The sequence below is a fragment of the Sceloporus occidentalis genome, unplaced genomic scaffold, assembly GCF_023333645.1.
Source record: "Sceloporus occidentalis isolate IW3139 unplaced genomic scaffold, rSceOcc1.0.p SCAF_95, whole genome shotgun sequence".
Lineage (NCBI taxonomy): Eukaryota > Metazoa > Chordata > Lepidosauria > Squamata > Phrynosomatidae > Sceloporus > Sceloporus occidentalis.
The window spans coordinates 1,197,126-1,224,003 of record NW_028317075.1 but is presented as its reverse complement, the minus strand read 5'-3'; the positions used below and the strand labels follow the sequence as shown (position 1 = coordinate 1,224,003).

Below are 26,878 nucleotides of genomic sequence, written 5' to 3'. Positions count from 1 at the left end.
GGCTTTACTGAGCAGAACGTACTTCTTAAAATTAACCAGTATTTTTCTGATTGTATTATATAAATGGAAAGATTTTTTTTTCATGTACCCCAAGTGTTAAATTCAGCTCGCTGTAGGTTTTAGAGAGATATTTTAGCAGTATCACTGCTGTATGTATATGCATGTAAGGGGGTGCTTGTGTTTTTTTTTTAATCACAGTGGGTTTCTAGTACGTCTCTTTAGCTCAAATACTACTGTCCCTTTTTCCTCCCCCCGATATTAAATTTTCTAAGAGATCAGTATGTTTGCCGGGCACCAGTATATCTTGGTGTTTTAGAATGGAATTACAATTTTACAAAAAAAAAATGTTTTTAAGAAAAAAACATCTTAGGAGTCATGTTCATACCTCGTGCAATTGACCAAATCACATTGACTCACAAGCCCAGGTCCTGCCTAATTGCACCCCCTTCAACTTTATCTAACTGTGTAGCAGGTATTTTCTATAGCAGAATAAAGTTGCTTGTTGCTTTAAAATATGACATTTCTTTAATTTGTTTATGGCCCATATCAGACTGCCATTATGTAGTAATGATGCCCACGGGGGGCCAGCATAGTGGGCCCTGACTGTTGTGCGGAGGAGGAGGCGGCTTTTTGGCGGGAAATTTGGGGGTGGAATGGGGGTAGATTATATAAGTGGCTGTTTTCCCGGGCTCAGGAACCATTCTTGTGGTTAGCTTACCTGGTTGCGTGTCCCTCCGCCCCTCCCTTTATTTTGTTTGTTGGTTTGTGTTGTTTTGTCACAGTCTGTGGGGCGGCAGCTTGCCAGGTATCCAGGGGGTTAATGTGGTGGTAAGTGAGTGGTTGGTAACAGCTGGTGGTATGTCCCTTCCTTAAGTGGTATTTGGTTATGGTACCTGGATTACTTGGCAAGCTTGGTGTGTTTATTGTGTTTATTGTATATATTTACATGTTTGTGTTTTGAGTCATTGTCCTTGTTAACGCATCTATGTTTATTGTTTCAGGTTTTGGCGTGACAATGACTCTAATAAATACAACTGGCTGTGGCCTTTTCTTATCCATATTCAATGGTGTGTGATGTCATTATTGGGGTTAATGGGGAGTTAAGCCTAGCCCAGAAAATTGAAGCTGCAACAGTCATAGCTCTTTGATAGCAATAGCTCTTTGATTACTATATTGTCTAGGAAAGTAACGTGGTTACAATCGACTTGTCTTGTTTTATTCAGTGTATACAGAATTTTTGTTTCTTCACAAAGCAAATACAGATAAATTAAATGAGGATGGAAGAATTTGTTACCTGCTGTGAACATGATCTCAGTTGTAATCTGTGTTGCAGCTGACTGATGAACCAAAGAGCAATCTGCATTCTTCTTTAATGTTTTTTGTTATTAGACAAGAAATGGAGAATACAAAAATGGAAGAATATATAAAAAAAAGACCCAAAAAACATTTTACCACAATTTCCTCCCTTAATTATAAGCATCATTGGCAAATGCAATATCAGTTTCGATCAGACTGGCTGTTGTGCGCTTGAGTGAAAACGTCTGGCTTGGCATTTTCAGAGAGATGCTTGCAGAAAGAGCAACCTCGCAATATGGCTGATGGTCATCAACGTGTGCTTCCAGTTAAATGTGGGGCCTTCATCAGCCAAGGATAACATGGCCATTCTAAATGCCTGGCGGTTCCCTCTTCTGGCAGACCTCCTCAATTAACAGATATAGCATTAGGAAAAAAAAAATATATATAGAATAGAGCCAATTAAGGCCTGTGGTCTATTTTATACGTGTAAAATTTTAAACGTGGTGTAATCATTGGTTGCCATGATAATTGTTCCGTATTTAACAGTTTAAGCCAGAGCTGCTCTTTACATGTATGGGAGGTACATTCCAATTTAAGTAGGGTTAGAATAATTGAGGCAGGGTATGATAAATGTCCTATTCTAAAAACATTGTCATACGGAATCAGTTGGATTTACAGGTTCACTAGATTTTGGAGAGAGAGAACATCTCTCCTGTAAGCCAGGACATCTGACTTCGATAAGCTTAAAGATTTTTCTCCTTGGGCACAAAATACAGTGATGTATACAGAAATGCAGTTTAGTATTGATAACAATTTGGTTTTATGTAATTTAATTTAAACTTCCTTTATCTGCAGACCTGGAGGCTGTTATTTTATTTTATGGAAATGTTAACCGAGTCCCCTCCTACATAGACTTTTATTAGCTTGAGTATGAACCATTCTATTCTCTACCACAGGCAGTATGATAGTCACGGTGTTTTTCTAGTACATTGGGTAAGATAACAGAGCCAAAACACATACCAATGGCTAATATGCAGCTGCTTAAAAAGTCCTCAAAAAAGTATTTTTTGTCTGATAATAAAAACAGGTGGGAATTCACTTTTAGTGCCATATTCTGCAGTGTTCTATTCTCTTTGATTATTCCTTAGACTCCAACTTGCATTAAAGAGCATGGCTTAGACCCACACAAGCTCACAATGTTCTAAGTGAGTAAAAGGTAATAAAACCTTGTGGTTCACCGACAAAAACGCAGTCAAGAAGAATATTTCGCATGGGGGAGTGTTATATCTTGTGTTATGTCTTATGGCTCAACAGATTTAATTGCTGAAAAAATTGGCAAGACAGAAATAAGAACCCACTCATGTCCTTTTTTTTTACAGAATTTTGCTTTCCAACTTTGATTATATACAATAATTTCTTTTACTTAGTTCCACGCACACACTTCATAAAGCATGTAATACGGTAAGAGTACTTTCGTATGTACTCCCGTTTAACATATAAACGAAATCAAATGCATTTCTTACTAACCTTGGGCTAGTCGTGTAGGCAATTTTTATTACAGGAAATATAAGATCGTATGACGCTAGCGATACGTAACACATAGATGATTTCTGATTGGCTTTAATTTATAGTGTAACCCAGTGGGTTGATATACTAATATCTGAAATAAGAGGTTCTCGAGACCTAACTTGATTCACCTTAACTTTGGGTGGCTGCACCAACTTGGTTAACAACTTATTTGAACTTCTGTCAACCTAGGAAACCCAGAGGTCTATGAAGTTGCTCTCAAGATGACAGAGTTGAACAGGGAACGCACCTGTGGGATTCTATATTTTGCACTTTGGAGAGTGAGAAGTTATAAATATAAGATCCCTTTTCGGGCTGATGAGTGTTAAGTGAATTTTAATTACCAGATCATTTACTTGTTTTACACTTTCAATTTTGTTACCCTGATGATTACTCATCTTTTTTGTGGCTAAAACACTAGAATGCGTAAAAGATTTGATTTAATTTTTAAGTCTCTTAATTAAAAATGTGGGGCTTTACAGGTAGACCCCCCACCGATGCTCCTCTGCGAGTTATATATATATATTTATACTCACTGTTTGTTTTTCCCCCACATATAGAGTCTCATCAGGGTGAGTACCAAAGGAAACTTTACAGAGATCTCCTTCGGAATTACAATCGCCTTGAGCGTCCAGTAGTGAATGATTCTGAGCCTTTACTGGTAGAGCTGCAGCTTTCATTGCTTCAAATCATTGATGTGGTGAGTAAAGGCCATTTGTGTGTAGGTTTGCTATGACAAAGCCTCCCCTTGCAAATCTGAATAATCAAAATAAATAACCCTTTATCTAAATCTTTCCACACAAGTGGAATATGATGTGATGTCAAAACATGGTCAAGATATTGTTGGACTTGTCACACTGACCTGTGTTTGCGAGCAGTATATATTCTATAGTATAATGATGCTGGCTTACAAATCCATCATGAAAGCTGTGATATCGCCATCACTGCCATTTGGTTTCAGGGTCTAGGACATGTGTTGTTTTTGAGTTTGTCAACAGTCGATTATACTGTTAATATGATGGTTATGAAAAAAAAATTTTGCATTTGAGAGAAGAATCATTGTGCCTGTGGAGTGTAGCCAACCACACTGAAATCACTTCTATTTTATTGACTGCATTCTTGTCAGCTTGGTATTTGCGCACACAAAAATAAGAATGCTTCCCTTAGGCTATAAACTATACTCCATAACCTTTCACTCCTCCTGTTAGAGGAGGTATGTGAGACTGATTTGAAGCTTCATTTTCAGATATGGCTAGACTGGTGGTATGATTTGTGCATGTACACTTATTGACTGAAGTACCCTCAATCTCTGGGCCAGGCCCCCACTCAATTTACTTTAACCCAATAACGACAGACACATGAAACTTGGGTTGAAAAGGCCACAGCCAATTTTATTTATTAACCAAGTCAATGCCACGCAACCTTAGGCCCAACACCTTGTTGCGTTAACAGGGCAAAGACTACCAACTGAACACATAAATATAATAAATAACATCCATAAACATAAATAATTAACAAAGACCATCAAGCCTACCAGGCAAACTAGGAACCACCACACAGGGACAGATATACTAAGATGCCCAAACTCAAACCTGAGGCTCCCAGCACCACCTACCGGGAACCTCCCATCAAATGCTCTCCCCCAGAGCATTCACACCCCCTAGATGCCTGGTAATCTACATACCTGGCTGTGACAGCATCAGTACCCCAACATAACACAAATACCCCAACATACCTCAATAAACAGGGAGGGAGGGCAGGACAAACAACACAAGGTAAGGTGACTACAAAATGTCCCTAAACCTTGTGTCACAACCCCTTACGTAACTCCCCCCTAAACCCCACCCCCAACCCACCAAAACTGGCGCCAAAAGCCTGGCCCTACTCGGGAGTCCAGTCAGGGCCCACTCTGGCCATGCTGGCCCCGGCGGGCATCAGTTTGGAAACTCCAAGAGTCACAACTATAGTAGCTCATTCAACAACACACTTAAAAACATTTATGTCATATGCTTTATTACCAATTCTGAAAAGCTAAATAAGAGCTAAGTCATGTTTGATGTAATGTATTTATTTTGTTCGCTCAGAGACTATATCTGACCTTTTAAACAAGTGCTGTTTTTATTTCAGCTTCTTAAAACAGAAATAATGTTTATATTTCACTGCCCGAGCAAATTGAAAGATAAGCCTTTAATGGGGTATTATTGCCAGGAGGTGGATATTGTCTGCCACTAGAAATGTGTTTCCATGTGTGCAAATCCATACCAATACCATCTGTTATTTAAAAGACTTTTACATAACATCATCATCGCTTTGTCCACAGCAATGTTTAATGTGAAATACTCACATATTATCTGTTGTCTTCCATGTGAAATCATTAATCTGCTATTTAACAAAGCACTGACTTGAATGGCAACTGACACCTTTTTTTTGAATTATCAATATATATATATATATGAAAAACATGCCCACTGCTTACGCCTTCATCCCTTGAAAAAAGCAGCAGGTGCTACCAAAAGGTTGGGGATCTCGCTGGTGCTTGCCCTTCAAGCCGTATTGGCTCGAATATAGGCCGCACTTTTTTCACCCACTTTAAGTCTTTAAAGTGGGGGTGCGTCCTATATTCGGGGTCTAGCGCCCGACGCCCGGGACATGCAGTCCCGGGCGCCGGGCAGGCAGCGGGGTTAGGATACAGATCCCCCGCAGCGGTGCAGGAGACCTGCATCCTACTCTCCGATACGCTGAGACAGCCTCCCCTGCCAGCACTTCCCACGGGGGGGGTGCCGGCACGGGAGGTTGTCTAAGCGCATCGTGCGGACCGTCCGCACGATGCGTTTTACCTCTGCGCCCCCCTGACTTACCGGAGCAGACTCCCGGGTGTCTTGCAGGGCCGGCGGGGGACATCTACGCAATACGCGTATTGCGTAGATGTCCCCCGCCGGCCCCGCAAGACACCCGGGAGTCTGCTCCGGTAAGTCGGGGGGGGCAGAGGAGGACAGTGGCAGAATATCTCGGGGGGGTGGGGGACAGTGGCAGCATATCTCGGGGAGGGAGGACAGTGGCAGCATATCTTGGGGGGGGACAGTGGTAGCATATATCGGGGGGGAGGAGGACAGTGGCAGCATATCTCGGGGGGGGGAGGAGGACAGTGGTAGCATATCTCGGGGAGGGAGGACAGTGGCAGCATATCTCGGGGGGGGGAAGGACAGTGGTAGCATATCTCGGGGGGAGACAGAGTGGCAGCATGGTTTTTTTAGTGCTTTTTTAAAGAAAAAAACTTTTTCTTTAAAAAAGCACCAAACTTTTAGGGTGCGGCCTATATACGGGGGCGGCCTATATCCGAGCCAATACGGCATACACTTACACTCAATTAATCTGTGAGTTGTTTATGAGGACACTTTATACTTAAAAAGGACAAATAATTGAAGAAATCAAACAAGGGTCACCAGGACCCCCTATTAATAGAGGAGGGGCCGACAATTGCCCCCCTCTCCCCCATACACATAATCACTCTCACATACCCTAACACACACACACATATGCTAAGAAACACTCCCTGTAACATACACTTACACATATACATGCAAACACATACACATACATACACTACCTCCTTCACCCCCTTATTTCTAGCTACCTACACATGTTACAGGACCCCCCTGCATTCTTGCAACCACAAGTCCATTTATGCCTCTCCTCTTGTCGACTAGGATGGGTTAAAGTAACAGTAACAGTAACCCTTTGGAGAAGCATAGCGCCCATCCTGTACCGCTCACACTTGCTAAATACTGGGCACTTAGGATGAAGTGGGTTTAAAGAATTGAAAGTAAAACTGTAATTTAAAAAAACGAGCTACTTTTCCCTTCTACCTCATGTATCGCCTCGCCATTTGGGCTCACTGGTGCAGTAGAGTGCACACATATATATGAATGTATACTAAATATTCAAGTTGCTTTTCCTTGTGTTAACTGTGTTAGTCTGGTCAGCCAACCAGAACATAAACTCAACTGACTTTTTAGAGAGCAGACCCCAAAGACTCCAATCCTCCATGTACACCGAATTCCTCAGTAAACTCTGTAGATAAAATCAATCATAGCTAGCACCTCCACTATTTCTAACATTAAAAGTCATTCCAAAGAAATATTGGTGTTTCATGTACAATCGTTACTGTGTGTATGGAGCTTGATGATTTTGAAAGATTAAAACTGAGCTAGTTTTGCTAAAGTGTACAGAATGTGCTTGATAGGTACAATATGTCACCAGATATAAGGATCCACTTCAACCAAACTGTGAATCATAGGACTGAAATAATTGTCCAATGCTGGCTAATGTGTTCTTTATGTGAACTTCTGATAGGAATCAGAACACTGCGGCCTAACCTTCAGAATGTTACTTTAGGGAATAAGTTCAAAGTAAACTCAATAAACACTAAGTGACTTACAAGATGCTCTGTTAACTTTTACTTACACACCTCAGTAAAAATATTGGTATCATAACACCAGATATTATATTAGGAAGTGGCACAGATAAAAAGTTCTCCCAAAGTGCAAATTTCTCAGTGTTTCAATGACAGGTTTACATCTTTACTACTGTTGGTAATCTTAGAGACTAAAGGCCCACCAAAGCTGTGTATAAAGGTACCGTATGTCAAAGGCAATATTTTCTATATTTTATATCTGTGTTCTAAATTACAACATAAAAAATTCAATTTCACATGAAACACTTGGATAAAAGAGGCAAAATAAATCTTGTTGTACATTATGAGGTTTGAGTCACCCAAATGTCTTTAGGCTGAAGGCCACCAAACGATTCCTTACCAGAGAGCTTTGGCTCTCAAGGTTACCTACTTCCAGCTAAAATTGGTATTCAGAAGTTATAATAGGCAACCTAAAATAATAATGTATTGAAATCGGATTAATGCATTTTCTGTAGGGTTACATACTACCTTACTTCAGGAAATATGGAGATACCTCTATTGGCCTTATGGGGGGATACATCTATTGACCTATAATTACATTCAAATAAAACACTTAAACTCAAAATAAAGCAATGTCTAAAAGAAAATGCGTAAGATATGCACCCATATTTGTGGTAATCACTATAGTCCAAAGAGATATACCGGTAGTATTCGTACTCTGATGGTTGCCAGAATCTGATTGTAAAACAAGGGAAGAAGATCAAATAGCTTCTGAGGTGAGACTGGTAATACCTACCAATATTGGACTTCCAGAAACCAGGCATCTGTATATGTTGTCCTGTATTAATTACAGATGCTAAAGGAGTTAGTATATTCAAAACAAGGCAGATTAAAAAATTGACGATAACTCTAAATATACATGTGCAGTGCTCAGGATGAACATAGAACAAAAATAATTGTCTTGCTAAGACCAAAGTTATTTAGGGGATATCTGATTTAACTGTTCACCGCTATACCACCCCCCGTAGCAAAATAAAGTAATGAATTACTCCTTTGTAAAATAAATTGACAATAAATGTGGACTACTTTAGTTAATTCCTCTCACAATGCAACTGTCTTGAACTGTGTTTGTTTTGGCTGTTATTGTCTGCCACGCCTTTTAAATCGGTAAACCGTTAACAGAAATCTGCAGTTTTGTATACAAATCTTTAGGTGAAAAGAAGAAAAAAGGATTGTTATGTGCTATGTTATCATTGCCCTTTATGATCTTCATACCATACTTTGAATAATAAGTGTCACATTTACTGGATTGGAACCAAAACACAGAAAGGATATTGCGCTAAAAAGGCTGCTGTAGTATTTTTTTGACCTGTGTATTACATCTGATAAATATACATATGTATCGTCCAGAAGATACGGTAGATGTTTTGTTTGGTACAGATGTTATGTTTAAAGATATACTAAATCTGGTATATCTATTTTAAGGTATTATTATCAATATTAAGTAGACACTCACGGTAGGCCTTACAAACACAAGTGAAATAGAGATAAGCTAACAAAGGAATTGTGTCTATTGTTGTTTATACAATCAGAATACAGGTACTCACGGATATTCCTCCAAATAAAAGTAAAAAAGTAAAATAAAAAGTCTTCTCGTTACACTATTTTCATCTCATCCTTCATCTGATACCATTCAGTTCTGGCTTTTAAAGTTATACTCTCCCCGTTTCTTGAACATCCCTTAGTGATATTTAAGAATTTACATTCTTCATTCAATGCCCTGCATGGGCATTACAACCTAACAAAGATCCATAGCCATCTCTTTCCATTGCTTGTAGGTACCCCAGAGAGGGCAGATCACTTCTATTTGCCCTGCTTGTAGGTACCCTTAAACACACACAAAAAAAGTCAAAGCTATCTTTCATTTCTTCCTGTAGTATTTATGTAGGAAGGTACAGAAGCAATTGGTCTCCAAAGAACCATGTTGAAGAGGAGAAGCTATATTTTTATTAACTTCCAATATGTGTTTCTTTCCTTAGAAAGCTTCCATGCCTCTCTCAAACAATATCAAAACAAGGAAGCTTATTCTTTTACAGTGAAATATGACATGAAGGATGCTTTCTCAAAATACAGTTACATAAGTTGATTTGTTACCTTGTTTATATATAACATTTCCATTCTCCAGAATAACACTGATGGTAAATCAGATAATACTTTACAGTCATGTATAAAAACAATGATGTCTGTTTTTACGTTCTATAAAAATAATAATCATTTCTTGTTTTCTCCATATTCTGTCTAGGATGAAAAGAATCAAGTTTTAGTAACAAATGCATGGCTTCAGTTTGTAAGTAGTAGGCTATTGTTTTGTAACTATTTTCTTATGTTTCAAAAAGTCTTATTTTCAAACAATGAAGTAACGGGTTTAGATTCATTTTAAAGTATGAATCATACTACTATTGTGTGTGCAGCTGGTTGAACAATTATACTAAGGTGTTGGACACTATTTACTGGTAGCCTGGTTGCTTTATAGGGTAGAATGGTACGTTGAGGCTAGAAGAGCAGCCTCAAGCAGCCTACTTGCAAAAAACAGAGCTAAGTAGATAAGTACAGCTTGTGCATTGCATGTGTATTGCTCAAAAAGTGTAACCCTGAAATAAAGAAAAACATAGAGCTAACTATTTTACCTCCACCATGTCTTCTCGCTATGTCTCCTCCTCTCTTCTCTTTGCACCATACACCTTATACATACAACTTATGGAGTCAAATGTGGTGATTTTTTACAAAACAACTCAATGTAAATATAATTTTTTTTTCTAGTACTGGAATGATGTCTATTTGACATGGGATCAGGCAGAGTTTCCTGGAGTTCAAACCCTTCGTTTTCCATCAGATCAGATATGGGTCCCAGACATACTCCTATATAACAGGTAAAGTGCAAACTACTAGCAACATTCTGCTATGATGAAGCATTCATATAAGTGATAGAAACCACTATCAGTTTTTTTCTGATAATATCGAAGAGGGGGCTTTTGATGATTTAACAAGCTACAGAATTACACTTTATTCTATCTATTTGCCCCAACTTTTCTTTCTCCCTTTGCGCTCTGTGTGTTTTTATCTACAATATGTTTCTATTCCAATGTATACAATTAACACATGGGTTCCTCTTCCTGGTGCTCTTGTGGGGTAGATACTTAGCTACAATGTGGCCTTCTAAGTGGGATATGACATCATATCACATCTCTTCCAGCTCTTACCCAGTAAGGTGAGTGTTACCAGCCTCAATCCTCAGGGAAACTTGGGTCTGGCACAAAAAAACCTTAAAATAACAGCACTTAACTCTTTTCATTTACAAAACAACAGATTTGCAATGATACTTATCACAAATGCATACAAAAAAATATTTTTGTTGCTATATAAGTCTGAGATATAACATGGTACAAGTATTAATGGAGCAAGCCTACATATAGACTTCCTAATATCATTCGGCTATATGCTGGCAAAAACTGAATTCATTGTCTTAACTGAATTTGAATAACACCGGAAAATCATATACACAGACAATGCTCCACAAAATTAACTTAATTATAAATTAATTAAACCTATAATAACAAAGGACAGCACACATAGTATGGGACGTCTCTTGCACTTAACCTTGGCCAAACTCTTTGATTATGTTACTGTAAGTACCTGTGGCGTCTACTGTGCTTGAAGTGGAATGGCATCATAGATGAGCTTAATATGTGGGTGCTTATCAGTTAGGACTGAATTAAATAATCAATGTAAAGAAAATAGAGGTGTCTATGTTCCTCATTGTTTTTATACCACAAGTCCTCCTCCGCCACCCAGTCCTCTACATAAGCTCAGCAAACTTGGTCTCAGACTGTGGACCCATAACAGTCCCACAGCTGCCATAGTACCTGAAGATATAGGGAACAACAGAGTTTGCCCAGGTGAGCAGCAAATATGGACTGGCTTCCATTTGTGTGATCTACCTTTGCCAAACCCTACTGTCAGTTGTGGGTATTTGGTTTTGAAAGCAGTTTTTTTAATGCAAAGTCATTGCCAGGTTTTTATATGTCACAACATACAAAGAAATTGTAATATTGGATAGGATATTAGGCTTAGAACTAATCCACCAACATAAAAGGCTCCCTTATCCTGTGATATTAATGGAGATTGTCCTGAGGCACAGAATTATACAATAAAATCCTAAAAGCATCTACTTCTGTGCAAACAGGTCCCATTATCATAATTACATATTTAAGATGAAGCTTCAAATTTCTTAACTTCTTAGTGTTATTTACTTTAGAAAAAGCTTATAAGATAAATCGCCAGTAAACCAAAAAATAATCTCTAACATGGCCAATGCCTATAGTACAGAATATTTTTTTTCTGTAAAAGTAGTATAAATATACTACTTTTACAACATGTTTCTAGACTTTATACTCCATTGCTGTTTAAGTAAAAATGCGCTATTTTGGATGCTTTTTTCAAAACTGGGTTTAATTGCCATTTAGCTAAATTTTAGTCCCCTCATTTTAACTTTTCCACAACTGTTTAAAGCAGGTTCGTTATGTCTTTGTTCATTTGTGATTTTCCTCTTACTCGTTTAGAGTCCCTACGCAAATTACGTGTATTGTTTGTTTAGGGAACTCATTGAAACCATATTGATACACTCAAAGCAATACTTGTTGGCATTAACATATAACAAGTTGAGTGAACATTAAAAAACACATTTCTGTTAATTCTGCTTATGATGTCCTACATAGGATAGGTGCAACTGCTAGCCAAATACCCAGTTTATATTTCCAGCAAAGTCACTTTGTCACATGCAAAGTTTTTTTTCATGCCGTGGAGGACCAAAATACTTCCTTACACAGAACACTCTGTTGTTTGTTAAACTATTATTGTACAGACCTGGATAGAGGATGTATTGTCTTCTGAATATGTTTTCGGCTGCTATAGCATCACCTAGAGTTGGCCCCGGGGCTGGATGTGGCCCCTGCACTCAAGTGGTTTTAAGTATTATGTGAAATGAGGTACACCCATAAAAAGAAAAGGAATTTTGATTGAGATTCTACAAATCAGAGAAATCTGTAGGTAGTTGTCATAAGAAAATAGGCAGTGACTGATATTGCTGTTACTGCTAAATATCATTCTTTATACCTGCTGGTTCCTACACCTATTTACACATTGTGTTTCTAGATGGTGTTTATGATTGTTTTTGTGTTTGGTCTATTTATATGTACTCTTCTTTGTGTGTCTCTGTGTAGACATTTCTGTATTTCAGTCTCTATGATTACCCATATATGTAAAAAGGGAGTGTTCTCCCGTATTGAATCCTGGTTCCACCTGGACAAAGTTTTCCGTCGGCCAAATACAAATACACAACTGCAATGTTCAGATCAGACACAGACTAATAGGGCTCATTGCCATTACTCTCTTTGCCCTTGCTGCCTTTATTTTGAAATAGAAGCTTTTTCTTATAGGTATATGTGTGTACATTTTATTTTAGTCATTCAACAACACCATTCATGTTAATTATTATTATTAAAATATACCCTTACTAATTTTATTATTATTGTTACTAATAATAATAATAATGAGGGAAAGAAGAAGAATGTAATGGAACTGCAATATTGTTGTTAGTGAAATATGTTGGCTAACGGGATACTAGACCTTGATAGCAAGTTGATCCAGGGAGTAATCTGATGTGGCATAATTGGTAGGGTTTTTTGCCTTGGATCAACTTTAATACTTTAGAAGTGGGTATGTGTGAAAGGTTGAATTTGATGGACTGAAGTCTTTTTTCAACCTACTATACTATACTATTGCACGTTTGGTGCATCAAAAGCTTTTCATAAAAAATGTTTATGATGACAGAAAAACTGTTGCATCATAGTTAAAATGTATTAGAATTTATTAGCTAACGGAGTCATTAGAATGTTACTGAACACAGTATATTTACGCAAATATACTGAGGTCTTCCAAGAAGCTTTTTTCTACAAGATTTGTTTAACCATAATGTTTGGGGGTGGGGGGACATAATTGATGGTGCGAAATGGTTAATATACAGCAAACTGAAGAATCCAGTGCAGCTGTGGTCTGTAGCGTGAAGGGGACAGCTTTCAGATTCTATTAGATCATTTGCCCAGCATATTATTTGCAGCAGAAGGTTTAATAGCAATTGTAATTTGAATGCATATGAGATGTGGCACTGGTTAAATCATATCAGGCTTTATGTTAAGTATGAAGGTCATGAATAGCTCATTGAGCCATAAATAATACATGCTCTATTTAAGATACAAGATGTATATATTTATTTTCAGTTAGTTACATATTTCTAGTAGGGACTATATACCGGTGTGTGTGTGTGTATACATATATATATATTTTTTTTTATCTATTTATTTTATCTGCACACAGAGAATATGATATTTATTTAAATTTAAATATTTTTTACATAAATAACAGGAACTTCATTTGAGCTCCCTTAGTGATCTGTTTGTGACATTATTAATGATGGCCTAGAGAAAGATACTCTCTTTTCTGGACTACTCTGTTACCAGAGTATTCTGGTGACATAACCAGCAAGACTATACTGTCATGGGTGAGCCTAGGGTTAGTGCTGCCTATGTACAGTATTTCTTCGGTGCCCCCCATAAACTTACATAAACTCACACTTTCTCCTGATCTCCTTCTCTCCCTCTCTTCCCCTCTCCCAGACTCCACTAACCTTAGGCTCACTTCTGACGTTTGAGACTTCGAGTCACACACACACACACATACACATGACTCGGACACTATATATAACATACAGCTAAACACATCAATAAGACACGGGAGACATGAGGTTGTTGGAAAAGTGTAAGGCCACAGCGCTTTATTACTGTGACAAATGCAAGAAAATAAAATAAGAAAATATGAGATTGGTTATGCATAAATAACATGTAAAACCAAATAACATTTTGGAGACATACCCCGCCAAATACCATACGGAGACCGTTGGGTCGGAACACCCTACCCCTTTGAAAGTTCCCCAGGGACTGAACCCGTGGAGAAATTGAAATGAACGTAAATGTTGGTATAACAACCAATTGAAAACATAGCATACCTATCTCTGAACATCCACCATAAACGAACGTCAGATACAGAAGGGGGAAAAATATGGGGAGGGCGGGGATTCACTGCTTTAAAGCGCTGGTCAATAGTATCTGACCAGTGGCGGGGAAACGGTCCCCTAAATAGACAGCCAAAATCCCACCCAACAGGTCCAGGAACCCCATAGGATGTCCCTTACATGACCCCTAAATCCTGTCCAGCATGCTTGCTGTTAATCTAGGCCCAGTCATGCAGCCCTTCCTTTTAGCATCCAGGGCTTGACTCTCGCTCACAGTGTCTACATGTGGAGTTTCACAAAATGAAAGGGGCTTTAATCAGTGGCCCCTCATCCAGTCAGAGCAACCCAGGGAACTGTTCCCCACTGGCCTTGATGACAACCCTCTCCTCCCAGAGGATTTCGCTTTCTTAGGAAGTATTGTATATTTGTGGCAAATATATGAAAGTTGCATCAAAGAAAATCTAAATTGCTCTGCAAAGTAAAATTGCACATACTTTCTGCATCTAAGTGCACCGCACCTGTTGGTTGCGCTTTTTATAACATTTATTTTTATGACATTCACAATGACCATAAAAACTTGTCTTGATGAAAAAAGATGGTAGACAAAACCGGTAACAGTAAAAACAACTAAAAATAACTAAGTAAATAGTGCTTATTTCTTCATTTGAAAACTTGAAAAAATTACATCATTACAATGTCGCATTTAGATGCTGATGCTGAAGTTAAGCTCCATTACCTAAATGTGACTACATGTAAATGTATATTAAGATTATTACTGTCAGAAAAAGACCTTACAGTTTCTAATTTGGAAAAGAAGTGGTAAATCATCAGTTTACTAGATTTAGCTTGATAGCATCACTCTAGCTTGAAATACTGTATAATAAATGTATATGTATTAATGAATACAAGTTTTGCGTTACCTATCAAGCAAGAAAGAGTTTGGAATGTATTACAAACAGCATTTAAAAGACTAATAATAAAATACAGTTCCAGCAGAAGGCAACCAAAACAAATGTATGTTCAAAAGCTTGAATATAAAATATCCTTTTCTAAAATATGCTTTTCCCTATGGACCTTGTACCTGTGTTTAGCGTCACAAGAGGAGAAATGTGAGGACAGTTCTAAAATTAACCCCTTGACGACAATTGACGTGCCAGGCACCTCATGAAGTTAATCAATTGAAGCATTAAAAGTCTCTGTTGGTTTAGAACAAGCAAGATGATAAGAGAATTGCACCTTTTTATCATTTATTTTATAGAGGAGAATAGAGCTATGCATGTTTTGTTTCACGTACTTTAGAAAATAAGGGATCTTGAAAAGACATTTCTTTATGTGGTTTGCCAACAGACCACATCTTTACAAAATATATTGGCATATTAAAGCTCATTTTTATCTATAGAATGATTTAAAAGAATTTTTCTTTATGAACTGCCAGCAGAGTCATGAAGCTGTAGGGGACCTAATTCAAATGTATGTAAAGAAACATATATGTCAATAAACCAAGAATAAAGATACAACAACATATTTTGGATGAACCAGGCCGTGGACTTTTATTTAGTTTTACCATTACATACAAATAACTTTCAATATAACTTGTAACTTATAACCGATACATATAAACCAAAAAACTTGAGCCCTTGGCACAAGCCCCAGAGCACATACTAACTCAAAAACCTATTGCCAACCGCCCTATAAGCCAGCTGGCATAACTTTAAACATCAGTTCACCCCATTAAATTATAGGGTAACCATACCCTAATAAAAGCCACGACAATATGTATAAATATATATATATATTTTTTTATAAAAGACAAATATAAACATAAGGGAGGGTGGGAGGGCGCAATTTCATCAAGTCTTCCATCTTCAGCTTACCGTTTTGCCACTGCTCACCAGCCTCAAGGACAGTGCAGTGTCGGCTCAGCGGTTCGCCAGGTAAATAAAAAGCCCCCTCATGAGCCCTCTATTTATAGTTACCGTATTTTCCGGATTATAAGGCGCACCGGATTATAAAGCGCACTTTCTATGAGCGCCTTATAAGCAATCTTGTTTCATATATAAGGCGCACTGGATTATAAGGCGCAGCACATTACCGTTAAATAAACCATTGCTCAGACTGCAAGTCAAAATTTATTACACTTTTTAACAATAACTTGCAACTGGTTCAGCTGTAATTGCAAATCAAAACGTTTACCGTACTTTTTCAGTTCATTCCTCCACCAGAAATCCATCAAATCCGTCATCTTCAGTGTCGGAGTTGAACAGTTGGGCGATTTCGGCATCAAGCATGGGGTCCTCCTCTTCATTATCCGAGTCGGTCTCGTTGCTGCTGCTAGGCTCTTCAGTGGTGATTCCAGCCTTCCTGAAAGCTCGGATGACACTGGAGACTGATACATTCTTCCAGGCATCCACGATCCACTGGCACATAGTGGCATAACTCGCACGGCGTTGCCTCCCTGTGTTGGTGAATGTGTGGTCACCTTCTGTCATCCAATGCTCCCATGCAGCTCGCAATTTAACTTTAAATGACCTGTTGATGCTGATATCTAGCGGCTGGAGCTCTTTGGTTAATCCACCAGGGATGACAGCAAGCTCCGAATTAGTTTTCTTCACTTGGGCTTTGACAGTATCGGTCACGTGGGCGCGCATCGAGTCACAGACCAATAGGGATGGGGATTTGTGAAAAAAGCCACCCGGTCTCTTGACGTAGACCTCCCTCAGCCACTCACTCATCTTCTCCTCATCCATCCAGCCCTTTGGGTTAGCCTTAATGATGACACCAGCAGGAGAATTTTCTTTAGGCAAAGTCTTCCTCTTGAAAATTACCATGGGTGGTAGTTTCTGGCCATTAGCCTGACAAGCGAGAACTACAGTGAAAGATGACTTCTCATTTCCTGTGGTACGTATAGATATCGTACTGGTCCCTGTTTTCTCAACAGTACGGTTTACGGGGATATCGAAAGTGAGGGGAACCTCATCCATGTTAATAATGTGTTCTGGCTGGATATTCTTTTCATTTATCTTGGTTATGCAGTAGGTGCGGAAAATGGCCAGCTTCTCTTCATAATCCTTTGGTAATTGCTGGCACACAGTAGTTCTGATGCGAATGGAGAGATGACGCCTTTTCATGAAACGAAAGCACCATGAAGGACCTCCTCGAAAGTCCTTGATCTCCATGTCACGTGCTAAAGCAGTGGCTTTGAGTCGAATAGAGACAGTGGAGACGCTTCTACCTGCGTTTCTCTGTTCCATAACCCACTGTTCTATTTTGTCCTCCAACTGTGGCCACCTTGCTTTGTTTCCTCGGAAACTCAGTTTGGTCTTCTTTACTTGGCGGAGGGCATCTTCTTGTTTTCTCCACTTACGCACCATGGATTCATTAATGTTGAATTCTCTTGCAGCTGCCCTATTTCCATGCTCTACTGCATAACTTATAGCTTTAAGCTTGAAACCTGCATCATAAGCATGTCTCTTAACAGGAGGCATTTTTTGGGGTAGTGGGTATAGTTAACGCTAAAGCACAGATATATTGCAAGGATCCTGCGCACAGAGCTGTAAGTATCACTCAGTGTGGCTCCTGACTACGGTGGCCGTAATGCTCAATCCATTTATGGATACTGTAAAAACCCAAGTGAAGAATAAATTCATAGGCGCACGGGGGGGAGGAGCATGGTGTGTGCTGTGGTATGCCGCCACCGACCCCTGCCGCCCACGATAGAGGTAAAGGATCCTGTATGAACCCCTCTCTTTACTGTCGGGTTCATATATAAGGCGCACCGGATTATAAGGCGCACTTTCTATTTCTGAGAAATTCTCAGTATTTTATGTGCGCCTTATAGTCCGGAAAATACGGTACATTTCCCGCCCATAGCGCAGCGCGAGATAGGGCGAGGCACACCTAAACGCGGCGCGAGGCACTCGCGAGACAGCGCGAGGCAGCTAAAAAGCGCAAACACCACTTAGCTTATATAACATTTTTTTTATTTTTTTTTTAACTCCTGACCTTTCTCTGACCCCTGCACTAAAGCTATTAACGCCAATATAACTAAACCTGTCCCCACATCTCTTTATGTCAGCCTGCCCTATGGGTTTGCAGGCTTTATCAGTATTATTGTACAGTGATTTAAACTGAGATATTGCATTACGGACAGTAGGTTTATAGTAATATTTTGGGGCAATAAAGAAAGATGAAATTGATATGGAAAAAGAAAATTTTAATATAAAGAAAATTAAGAAATAATCACTATCAGTATCCATAGTGCCAGGTAATCATTTGTGTGTCTCATGAGTATAATCCAGGTACGTTGTTTGTACTTGTTTACATTAATGTAGTTATTGGGGGCAAATGTTAAGAATATATAATTTCCAGACCCAAAACCAAAAGACAAAGATGACGGAGAAACAGGAGATGTTTGGGTTTTTAACTGTTTTTTTTCCCCCTTTCTTATCATAGACATTTATTTTATGTTTACTAAGTAACACTGTTTTCCCATTTATTCTCCAGCAGTCTTCTGTAGGTCTTCTGTATTCTATTTTAGTGGGTGCCTGGTGAATTTTTTGGGTGGCCTCAGGGGCTGCTGTAGGAATTTCAGTGTCCTTAGTCTGGAAAGCAATCTTTTTTTGTTAGTGAAGTGACATTGTTTTTCCTGTAAGGAGAAATACTTGTCTAACATACTGAATATGTCATAAACTCTAAAATATCTACGGAGGATATAGAGAGTGTAACTCCATTAATATTCTTTATGTATAGTATTCTTGTTAGTATTTTCAATTTTAGCAGGCCTTGGTTAAAACTTTTGAATAACCCTGGGTGACCTTAAAAAATATTTAACAATCTTTAACAAAATCGATAGCACGATAATCATTAATAAGCTAAGGAATGCAACATTTGTGATGTATTTTATCAGTGATACTGCTCTATAAAAACCTCTTCCCAAACACAGGGTCATCGATAGAGCCACCTTCCATCCATCCAAACATCTATATATCCATGCATGGTCTGAAGTACAACACATAGATATTAATTTTGCAGAAGGTCACTCTCCAAAAAAACCCTAATGTTATAATATAAATTATTCAAACCAGGGATAGAAAAACGGTATAGGAGAAAATTGAAAATATTCATCAAATTTTTCAGTTGTAAAATAAGAAACTGAAGTGAATGAAGCGCACTTTACCAGCACCAAGGATATCTGAAGGTAGTTATTATGGATGCTAGTTGCAATGTTGCACTTTTTTTCCCCTCTCTTTTTTTTCAGTGTCTTTTACCCCCTTTCTCTTTTTTGACATGTATGCTGGCACATTGCCTGTAATAGCATGTGTAAATCCATAGACATATATTTATTAAATCTTTAAATAAAGTACCGTATTTGCTCGAATATAAGACAAGGTTTTTTCAGAGGAAATACCTCTCATCTTATATTCAAGGTCGTCTTATAATCGGACCTCAAATAGAGGTCTGACTATAAGACCAAAATTCAGATGTGCATAACTGGGGGGCAGGTTGGCAAATAAAAGGAAATAAAAAGAAATGCATTTTTCTCATAGTTTTTATTAAATATGAAAAAAATAGTTTACTAGAAAAACTTTTTTCCTACAGGGTAGTCTTATATTTAGGCTTTTTCTTTTTTCCTAAATTAATATTAAAAATGTGGGGGGGTTGTCTTATAATCGAGCAAATACAATAATTGAGACAAATTACCAACATCAGTAAGTCCTGCATTGCCAATCTGGTCACACATTTAATGGCAGGAACCATCAATTTGTATGTCATCTAACTTCTCTGTGTGTGCTTCTGTTTTAGTGCAGATGAAAGATTTGATGCAACTTTTCACACTAATGTTTTGGTGAACTTCACAGGAGCCTGTCAATATATTCCGCCAGGTAAAATAGTTTATTTTAATTTTATTCTCTAGCTTGACTAATTGTATTCATGCAACTTCATCCCATATCCTACCCTTCATCATTCAGTATATTTAAAGGACCACTCCAATCAAAGATATTTGTATATATTTAGGAGTCCTGCTTTCATGGTCTGCATTCCATTTTTGCAATGATGTACTGAACTGCTGTGCTTCCCTAGGTCTGCTTCCCTAGGTCTGCTCCCCTAAGTCTGCTTCCCTAGGTCTGGCCAACAACAACATTGCATTTACTTTCCTGGGAAGCTCTTCCATTGTGGTACCAAGGTATTGGAGATCTGTCCTTCTTCTGACGCTGCCCCATAAAGCTTTAAACTATGGCCTCTTCTCCGAGGATTACACCTTCTTTAAAACATACTTCTATGCTTTACAAATACTTTATGCTTCTAGTATATCCTTTCTTTTGTCCAACATTTGGACTATACATGTTGCTATCCCTTCCTTGTACATCTCTATTCTGTGCACTACACACCATTTTGCAACACATTGAAACCTTTATAGAATATCTATATCTTTCTGGATATACATCATTTGTCATTTGTCTTATCCCCCAGGAATAGCCACCCTATTGCAGATCCTTGTGTTTTCAGCCAAAATGCATACTTCATAACAAAGAACTTTTGCAATATCAATAAAGTATTAAGAAGGATGGTGTTTGTACAACCAACTGAGGTTCCTTAAGTATCATAACCTTCCTTTCCAAGTCTCATGTAAAACCTTATGTCAGAAGTCACTGTGCCATTGCTTTATTATTTTTATAACATGACAGTTATACAACAGTGTGTACTAGAGTGCAAATAGTGAAGATGTTGAGACTAAAGAACATCTTGGATTCATAAATATGTACATATTTTAAATGGCACAATTTTTTTTCTTGTAACTAAGTAGAAATACAAAACGCTCTTTGAAAGAAAAAGATTTGAATCTCTAATTTTTACACTATCATTTATCATAAAAAATATAATTTATCATAAAATGTTTCCGCTTTCTTAGTAGTTGTTCAGTTTTCTGTTTTGCTTGTGCGCTTCAGCTTTCTGCAAAATTTTATGAAGAGATTTGAGTGATCTGCCTGGTTTTATCTAAGATATTAGAGCTGGTAACAATCTACATCACATTTCATTTATAATATTAATCCCATAGTGCCATAGTTAAAATTAACAATTACATTAAAGTTCACAACATACCTGCTCTTACGAGTTTATAATCTATCTGTTCTGCAGGGTTTAAGAAAATTCGTACTTGAATGTACATAAAGATAAGTAGATGCATTGCACAGAGATTTAATTAAGTTATTATGAATACAAAAATGTCTCTAGAAATGATATGATGCTTCATGTGATGACAAATACCATGCTGTGTGTTTTTATTGTTCAAAACATTAGAATTTATCCACACACACCAATGGTAATATTTTAATATTCTTATTTGTGTAATTCACTGAACCGGGAAAATAACATATTAACCTCTTATCTAATGTACATTAATGCAAATGTAATATGATAATTGCACTGAGCTCTTAATTTAGCATTAGACTTTACATAATTTAAGTAATTTACTTATAAACGCAATCTAATGAAATCACAATAAAAAAGTTGTAAAAGGTGGCGCACATCCCTATCCCCCTCGCTACTCTTGGTCCAAGAAAATGAAAGAAAAATAACAATCAATCATTTTCTTTGTCTGCTTCATCCCTCTTGACATCATTTATATGATCAATGATATCATTAATATGATCACATTGTATTGTTGATCCATGGGTGAATACAGTTGCCACGACTGTATTCATCCATGGATCAACAATATATTGTGATCATATTAATTAAATCTATGCGTATTTATCCTTGCCTTGTACTGTCAATTATATGGATGTCTCCGTTCCATTTACTCTACTATCTGCCACATCTCATTCCTTTCCTATACCCTGAAAATATTACATATATAATATAATATTATAGTGATGTATCATTATTGTGGTACAGTGTTTAACAGACAAAAAAGGTATATGATATATTAAACTATAATTAAATCAAATACCCAAAATGGAAGTTCATAATTAATTCAAGCTTAAATCTAATTAATTACACTGTTCTTGAATATTTAATTTATGCGTTCCACTTTATATTTCAGGTATTTTGAAGAGTACTTGTTACATTGATGTTCGGTGGTTTCCTTTTGACGTCCAAAAATGCAAATTAAAATTTGGATCATGGACATACAATGGCAGGTTGATAGATCTCCAGATGCTAGAGGCTGATATTTCAAATTACATTTCGAATGGAGAATGGGATCTAGTAGGTAAGGTTAGAACATATTTGGATGGATGAAACCCATGAGCTTGTACTGCTGACACTTAAGGCTTTGTGGCGCTATACATTGAGCCTATATATCTGTTTGCGTCTTCTACAGAAATTACATTGGCTTCTAAATTGCAGATATATTTGTCCAGTGATGATTATTACAAACCTGATTTACTTGACCTTCTTTCCAGTATGCCCCAAGGGCAGGATCCCTATCAGATTGTTGACTTGCTTGGCTTGACAGTTTTTTACAAACTATATGTTGGTATTGTAGCCAATAAAACAAATTAAAAGAATATATGACAAATATATGTTATAACGAATTGGCTAAAGAATATGTAACCCAAGAGAGCAAACACCATTGTGTTTCAGTTTGCAGTTACCTTAACTGTACTCTTGTACGTACCACTTAATAATTAAAAACAAATTTATACAGGTCATTGCTTTTTATATTTAAAAGAAAAAAACCATACTGTCTCATATACTACAATATGCTAGAATGCACAGACATCATAGTAACGGCTATAAATATTTTATAACAGCGTATGTATTTTAGAAAACTATACATCAAAATGATTGCTTATAGATCTATTTATAGAAACTGCCTTATTTAGCTTGAAATCATGAGACTGAATTTACAGTTCTTGTCTCATAGCAATAACTGTGAACTCTTAAACTGCTAGTGTTAAGAAACTGAGAGCTTAAACAACTAAAGCCGACTCGCATTAGGAATCACAAAAAATGACTTGCCATAGAGTATATTGCTCAAATATACACTTACACGCCAATTTCCTGCACACAAGGATGGGGGTTAAATATAACATTTTAAGATTATCTTAAAGCCCCACTTTGCGGCTATAAGTGCCCCCACTCTTCTGAGAAGGCTTTCCACAGGATTTTGGAGTGTGTCTGTGAGAATTTTCACCCATTCAGCCAAAAAGAGAATTTGTGAGGTCAGGCACTGATGTTGGATGAGAAGGCCTTGCTCGTAATCAGCATTCCACACGGGGACAGTCATGCTGGAAGAGGAAAGGGCCTTCCCCAAACTGGTACCACAAAGTTGGAAACATGCAATTGTCAAAAATTTCTTTGTAAGCTGCAGCATTAACATTGCCATTTACTGGAACTAAGAGGCCCAAACCATGAAAAACAGCCCCAGACCATTATCCCTTCTCCACCAATCTTCAAAGTAGCCTCTATCTATTCTAATAGGTAGCATTCTCCTGGCATCTGCCAAACCCAGATTCATCCATCAGACTTCCAGGTAGTGCAGCATGATTCATCACTCCAGCGAACACATTTCCACTGCTCTAGGGTCCGGTGGCGGGTTACACCACTCAGCCGATGCTTGGGATTGCTCATAATGGTTTTCAGCTTGTATGCAGCTGCTCAGTCATGGAAACACATTTCATGAAGTTCCTGACACACAGTGCTTGTGCTGATGTGCCAAAGGTGGCATCCTAGGACAGTGCCACATTTACTGTACTGTTCAGTACGACCCGTTCTACTGCCAATGATTGTCTATGAAGATGGCTGCCTATGTGCTTGATTTTATACACCTGGCAGCGATCGGTGTTGCTGAAACATTTAAACTCAATACACAGGAGGGGAGTCTACATACTTTTGGTCATATAATTTGTTTCATGTGAGACATAATTTTATTCACTGTTTGTAAATGTATTATTAGACATTTTCATATCAAACCAACACTGCTAGTGATCCAATAATACACCATTCACTAAGAGAATGATTTACAAATTACTTGGTTCAGTTTAGTGCATCAAGATTCCTAGTTCCATTGGTCAGCAAAACAACTGGTGCTTCTGAGCGAATCATTGCTCTTTTAGAAGGCTGTCCATAAGGAAAAGATTGTTTGCCTCATGCCTAGAAGAAAGTATTATTTTTCATTTATGAACTTAAATACTATTATCATAATATAACTCACATGTGTGTATATATATATATATATATATATATATATATATATATACAGTATATATATAATACATATCAGTACAGTGGGTAAACAGGTATGACATAACAAGTAATGCATTGCATAACAATTTGGATTTACAGAAACAAAAGGTAAATAGGGCTCTGCTCAAACAAGTTTGCAATCTCGAAAATCGAAATTAGTGTACAATTCTTGATGGAGGTATCGATATATATTATCTTGTCCATTCATCTAGAGCCCTGCACGGGACGGCTTTTTTAATCCCGCTTCCGCCCGCTCCCAATGTTTTTAATCCCGCTCCCGCAATGTGGGTGTTCCGCTCCCGCCACACTTGTGGCCAATCCCGCCCGCTCCCGCCACATTTGTGGCCAATCACGCCCGCCTCCTTACCTGATTTCCCGCGCAGTCCGTCCCGCAAGGCTGCCCTCGAGCTGTTCCCTCACAGCGTCTCTTCTCTTGCTCCGCCCAGGCGGAGTCACAGGAAGTGATGTCACATCATGTGACTCCGTTTTGTTCCTGGGCGGAGCAAGATAGGAGACACTGTAAGGGAGCAGCGAGAAGGCAGCCTTGCGGGACTCCGCGGGATTACCGGGACCCGCAGGTACAGTGCCTGACCGCCCGCAGCCCAGCAAGACCGCCCGCGCCTGCAAGTTTTTTGCAGTCCTCTACATTCATCCAGCCTATATTTGCACAATTTTATTAAACTTCCTTTGCACATGTACTGGATTGTCATTTTTTATACATCCATGTAACTTCTACCATTGCAGGAAGACAATTCCACTTAACCACTATCCTCTCAGTGAAGATATATTTTATTGTATTACATTAAAAGCTACCGCTGTGTAGTTTTAGACTGTGATCTCTCATCCTTGCATTTGATCTTTGAAATAAAATTGTCTACTGCTCTTATGTCATAAGGTTTTGCTGTCCCTACAAATTATTTTTTGAGAGAAGAAATTGGAAAATATGATCTCAAATGACTTTTATAAGTAAATAAATGTAATATATAAAAGGATAACATGGTTTAATCTCTTTTCTATATTTCTTCATGTAGATGTACCAGGCAAAAGAAATGAACTGTATTATGACTGCTGTAAGGAACCATACCCTGATGTTACCTATACGGTTACAATGCGGCGACGTACATTATACTATGGCTTAAATCTTCTAGTACCCTGTGTCCTTATATCTGGACTGGCATTACTTGTATTCCTTTTACCAGCCGATTCAGGAGAGAAGATTTCTCTTGGTAGGTCTTTAAATCTAAAGAGATGTAACATATATAAGACATAAGTCTGTTTTGCAATGTGTCAGCCGTTGGAAAATATATATTTTCAAGACGGAAGAGAGAGTTGTGACCTGTTCTCTGAAATCTGGATGGAAGTAATAAAAAGTGTGCGAAAAACAAAAGTCCAATAATTCAGTACGTGCAATGTCCACACAGATATCAGTCTTGCTTGTTTCGTTGTATAGCAGTAATCAAACTAACAAGAAGATAGCATGCACTCATCAAATGTCGATGTCTAATAGTGCAACCATTTTTATTGAATAGAACGTTTCCTGGTGCTCAGTAGAGAGCACAGCTGCCCTTGGTCTGGTTTAAGGCAGCTCTTAGCCTAAATACATCACAACCTTCTCTGGCAGGCTAATGGACAGATGGCATGGAAAGGTACTGCTAGGTTCATCAGTGAATGAAGTAATGTATTGGGTGCAGCTGAATAGATTTCATACCCCACACCATTTCATGTGTGTGGGAGAGAGCGTAACTGTACCATGGTTCAAACTGCCTCCAAAACTAGGACAGTGGGACAGCTACTGGGGATAAAGGGACTGTTGAGGGATATGATCTTTCCAGTGCATGCACACAGTATCTGGACATGTACTTGTAACTGCTACTTGCAAAATTTTACCAGAACAAATAAAATAGACAAATGGGAATGGCTACGGCTGTAAATGCACAGTATTTTTTTTTACAGTAAGACTAAGTCTCCTACATCAACCATTTTACTATGTTATTATAACATTGTTATATTTTTTATTTTTATATTTCAAGAATCAGTAGGCACCGAACGCCTCACAAATATAACACTATTGTTTTAGTAATGCTTTCTGTTTGCTGTATTTTGCTTTCTTAACTAAAGGTATTACAGTGCTTCTGTCATTGACTGTGTTCATGCTGCTGGTAGCAGAGATTATGCCTGCAACATCAGATTCTGTGCCTCTCATTGGTAAGTTAGAAACTTTTCTTTTATATCATAAAATACATTCAACATGTGATGCATATTATATAAAATGTTATTCATATTTT

The 26,878-nt window shown here is 37.9% G+C and overlaps 1 protein-coding gene across 1 annotated transcript in view; it reads left to right on the top strand.

Moving 5' to 3' along the window:
• Nucleotides 1-375: 375 nt before the first annotated feature.
• The window catches only part of LOC149284300 (neuronal acetylcholine receptor subunit alpha-7-like), a 40,521-nt gene continuing 14,018 nt past the window's right edge, over nucleotides 376-26,878 (top strand). The window contains exons 1-8 of the mRNA XM_089496885.1: nucleotides 376-472; nucleotides 3,423-3,562; nucleotides 9,579-9,623; nucleotides 10,097-10,206; nucleotides 20,205-20,284; nucleotides 22,447-22,614; nucleotides 25,625-25,819; nucleotides 26,712-26,798. Of these exons, the coding sequence (XP_089353011.1) occupies nucleotides 376-472; nucleotides 3,423-3,562; nucleotides 9,579-9,623; nucleotides 10,097-10,206; nucleotides 20,205-20,284; nucleotides 22,447-22,614; nucleotides 25,625-25,819; nucleotides 26,712-26,798 (922 nt within the window). The remainder of the gene's footprint in view (nucleotides 473-3,422; nucleotides 3,563-9,578; nucleotides 9,624-10,096; nucleotides 10,207-20,204; nucleotides 20,285-22,446; nucleotides 22,615-25,624; nucleotides 25,820-26,711; nucleotides 26,799-26,878) is intronic.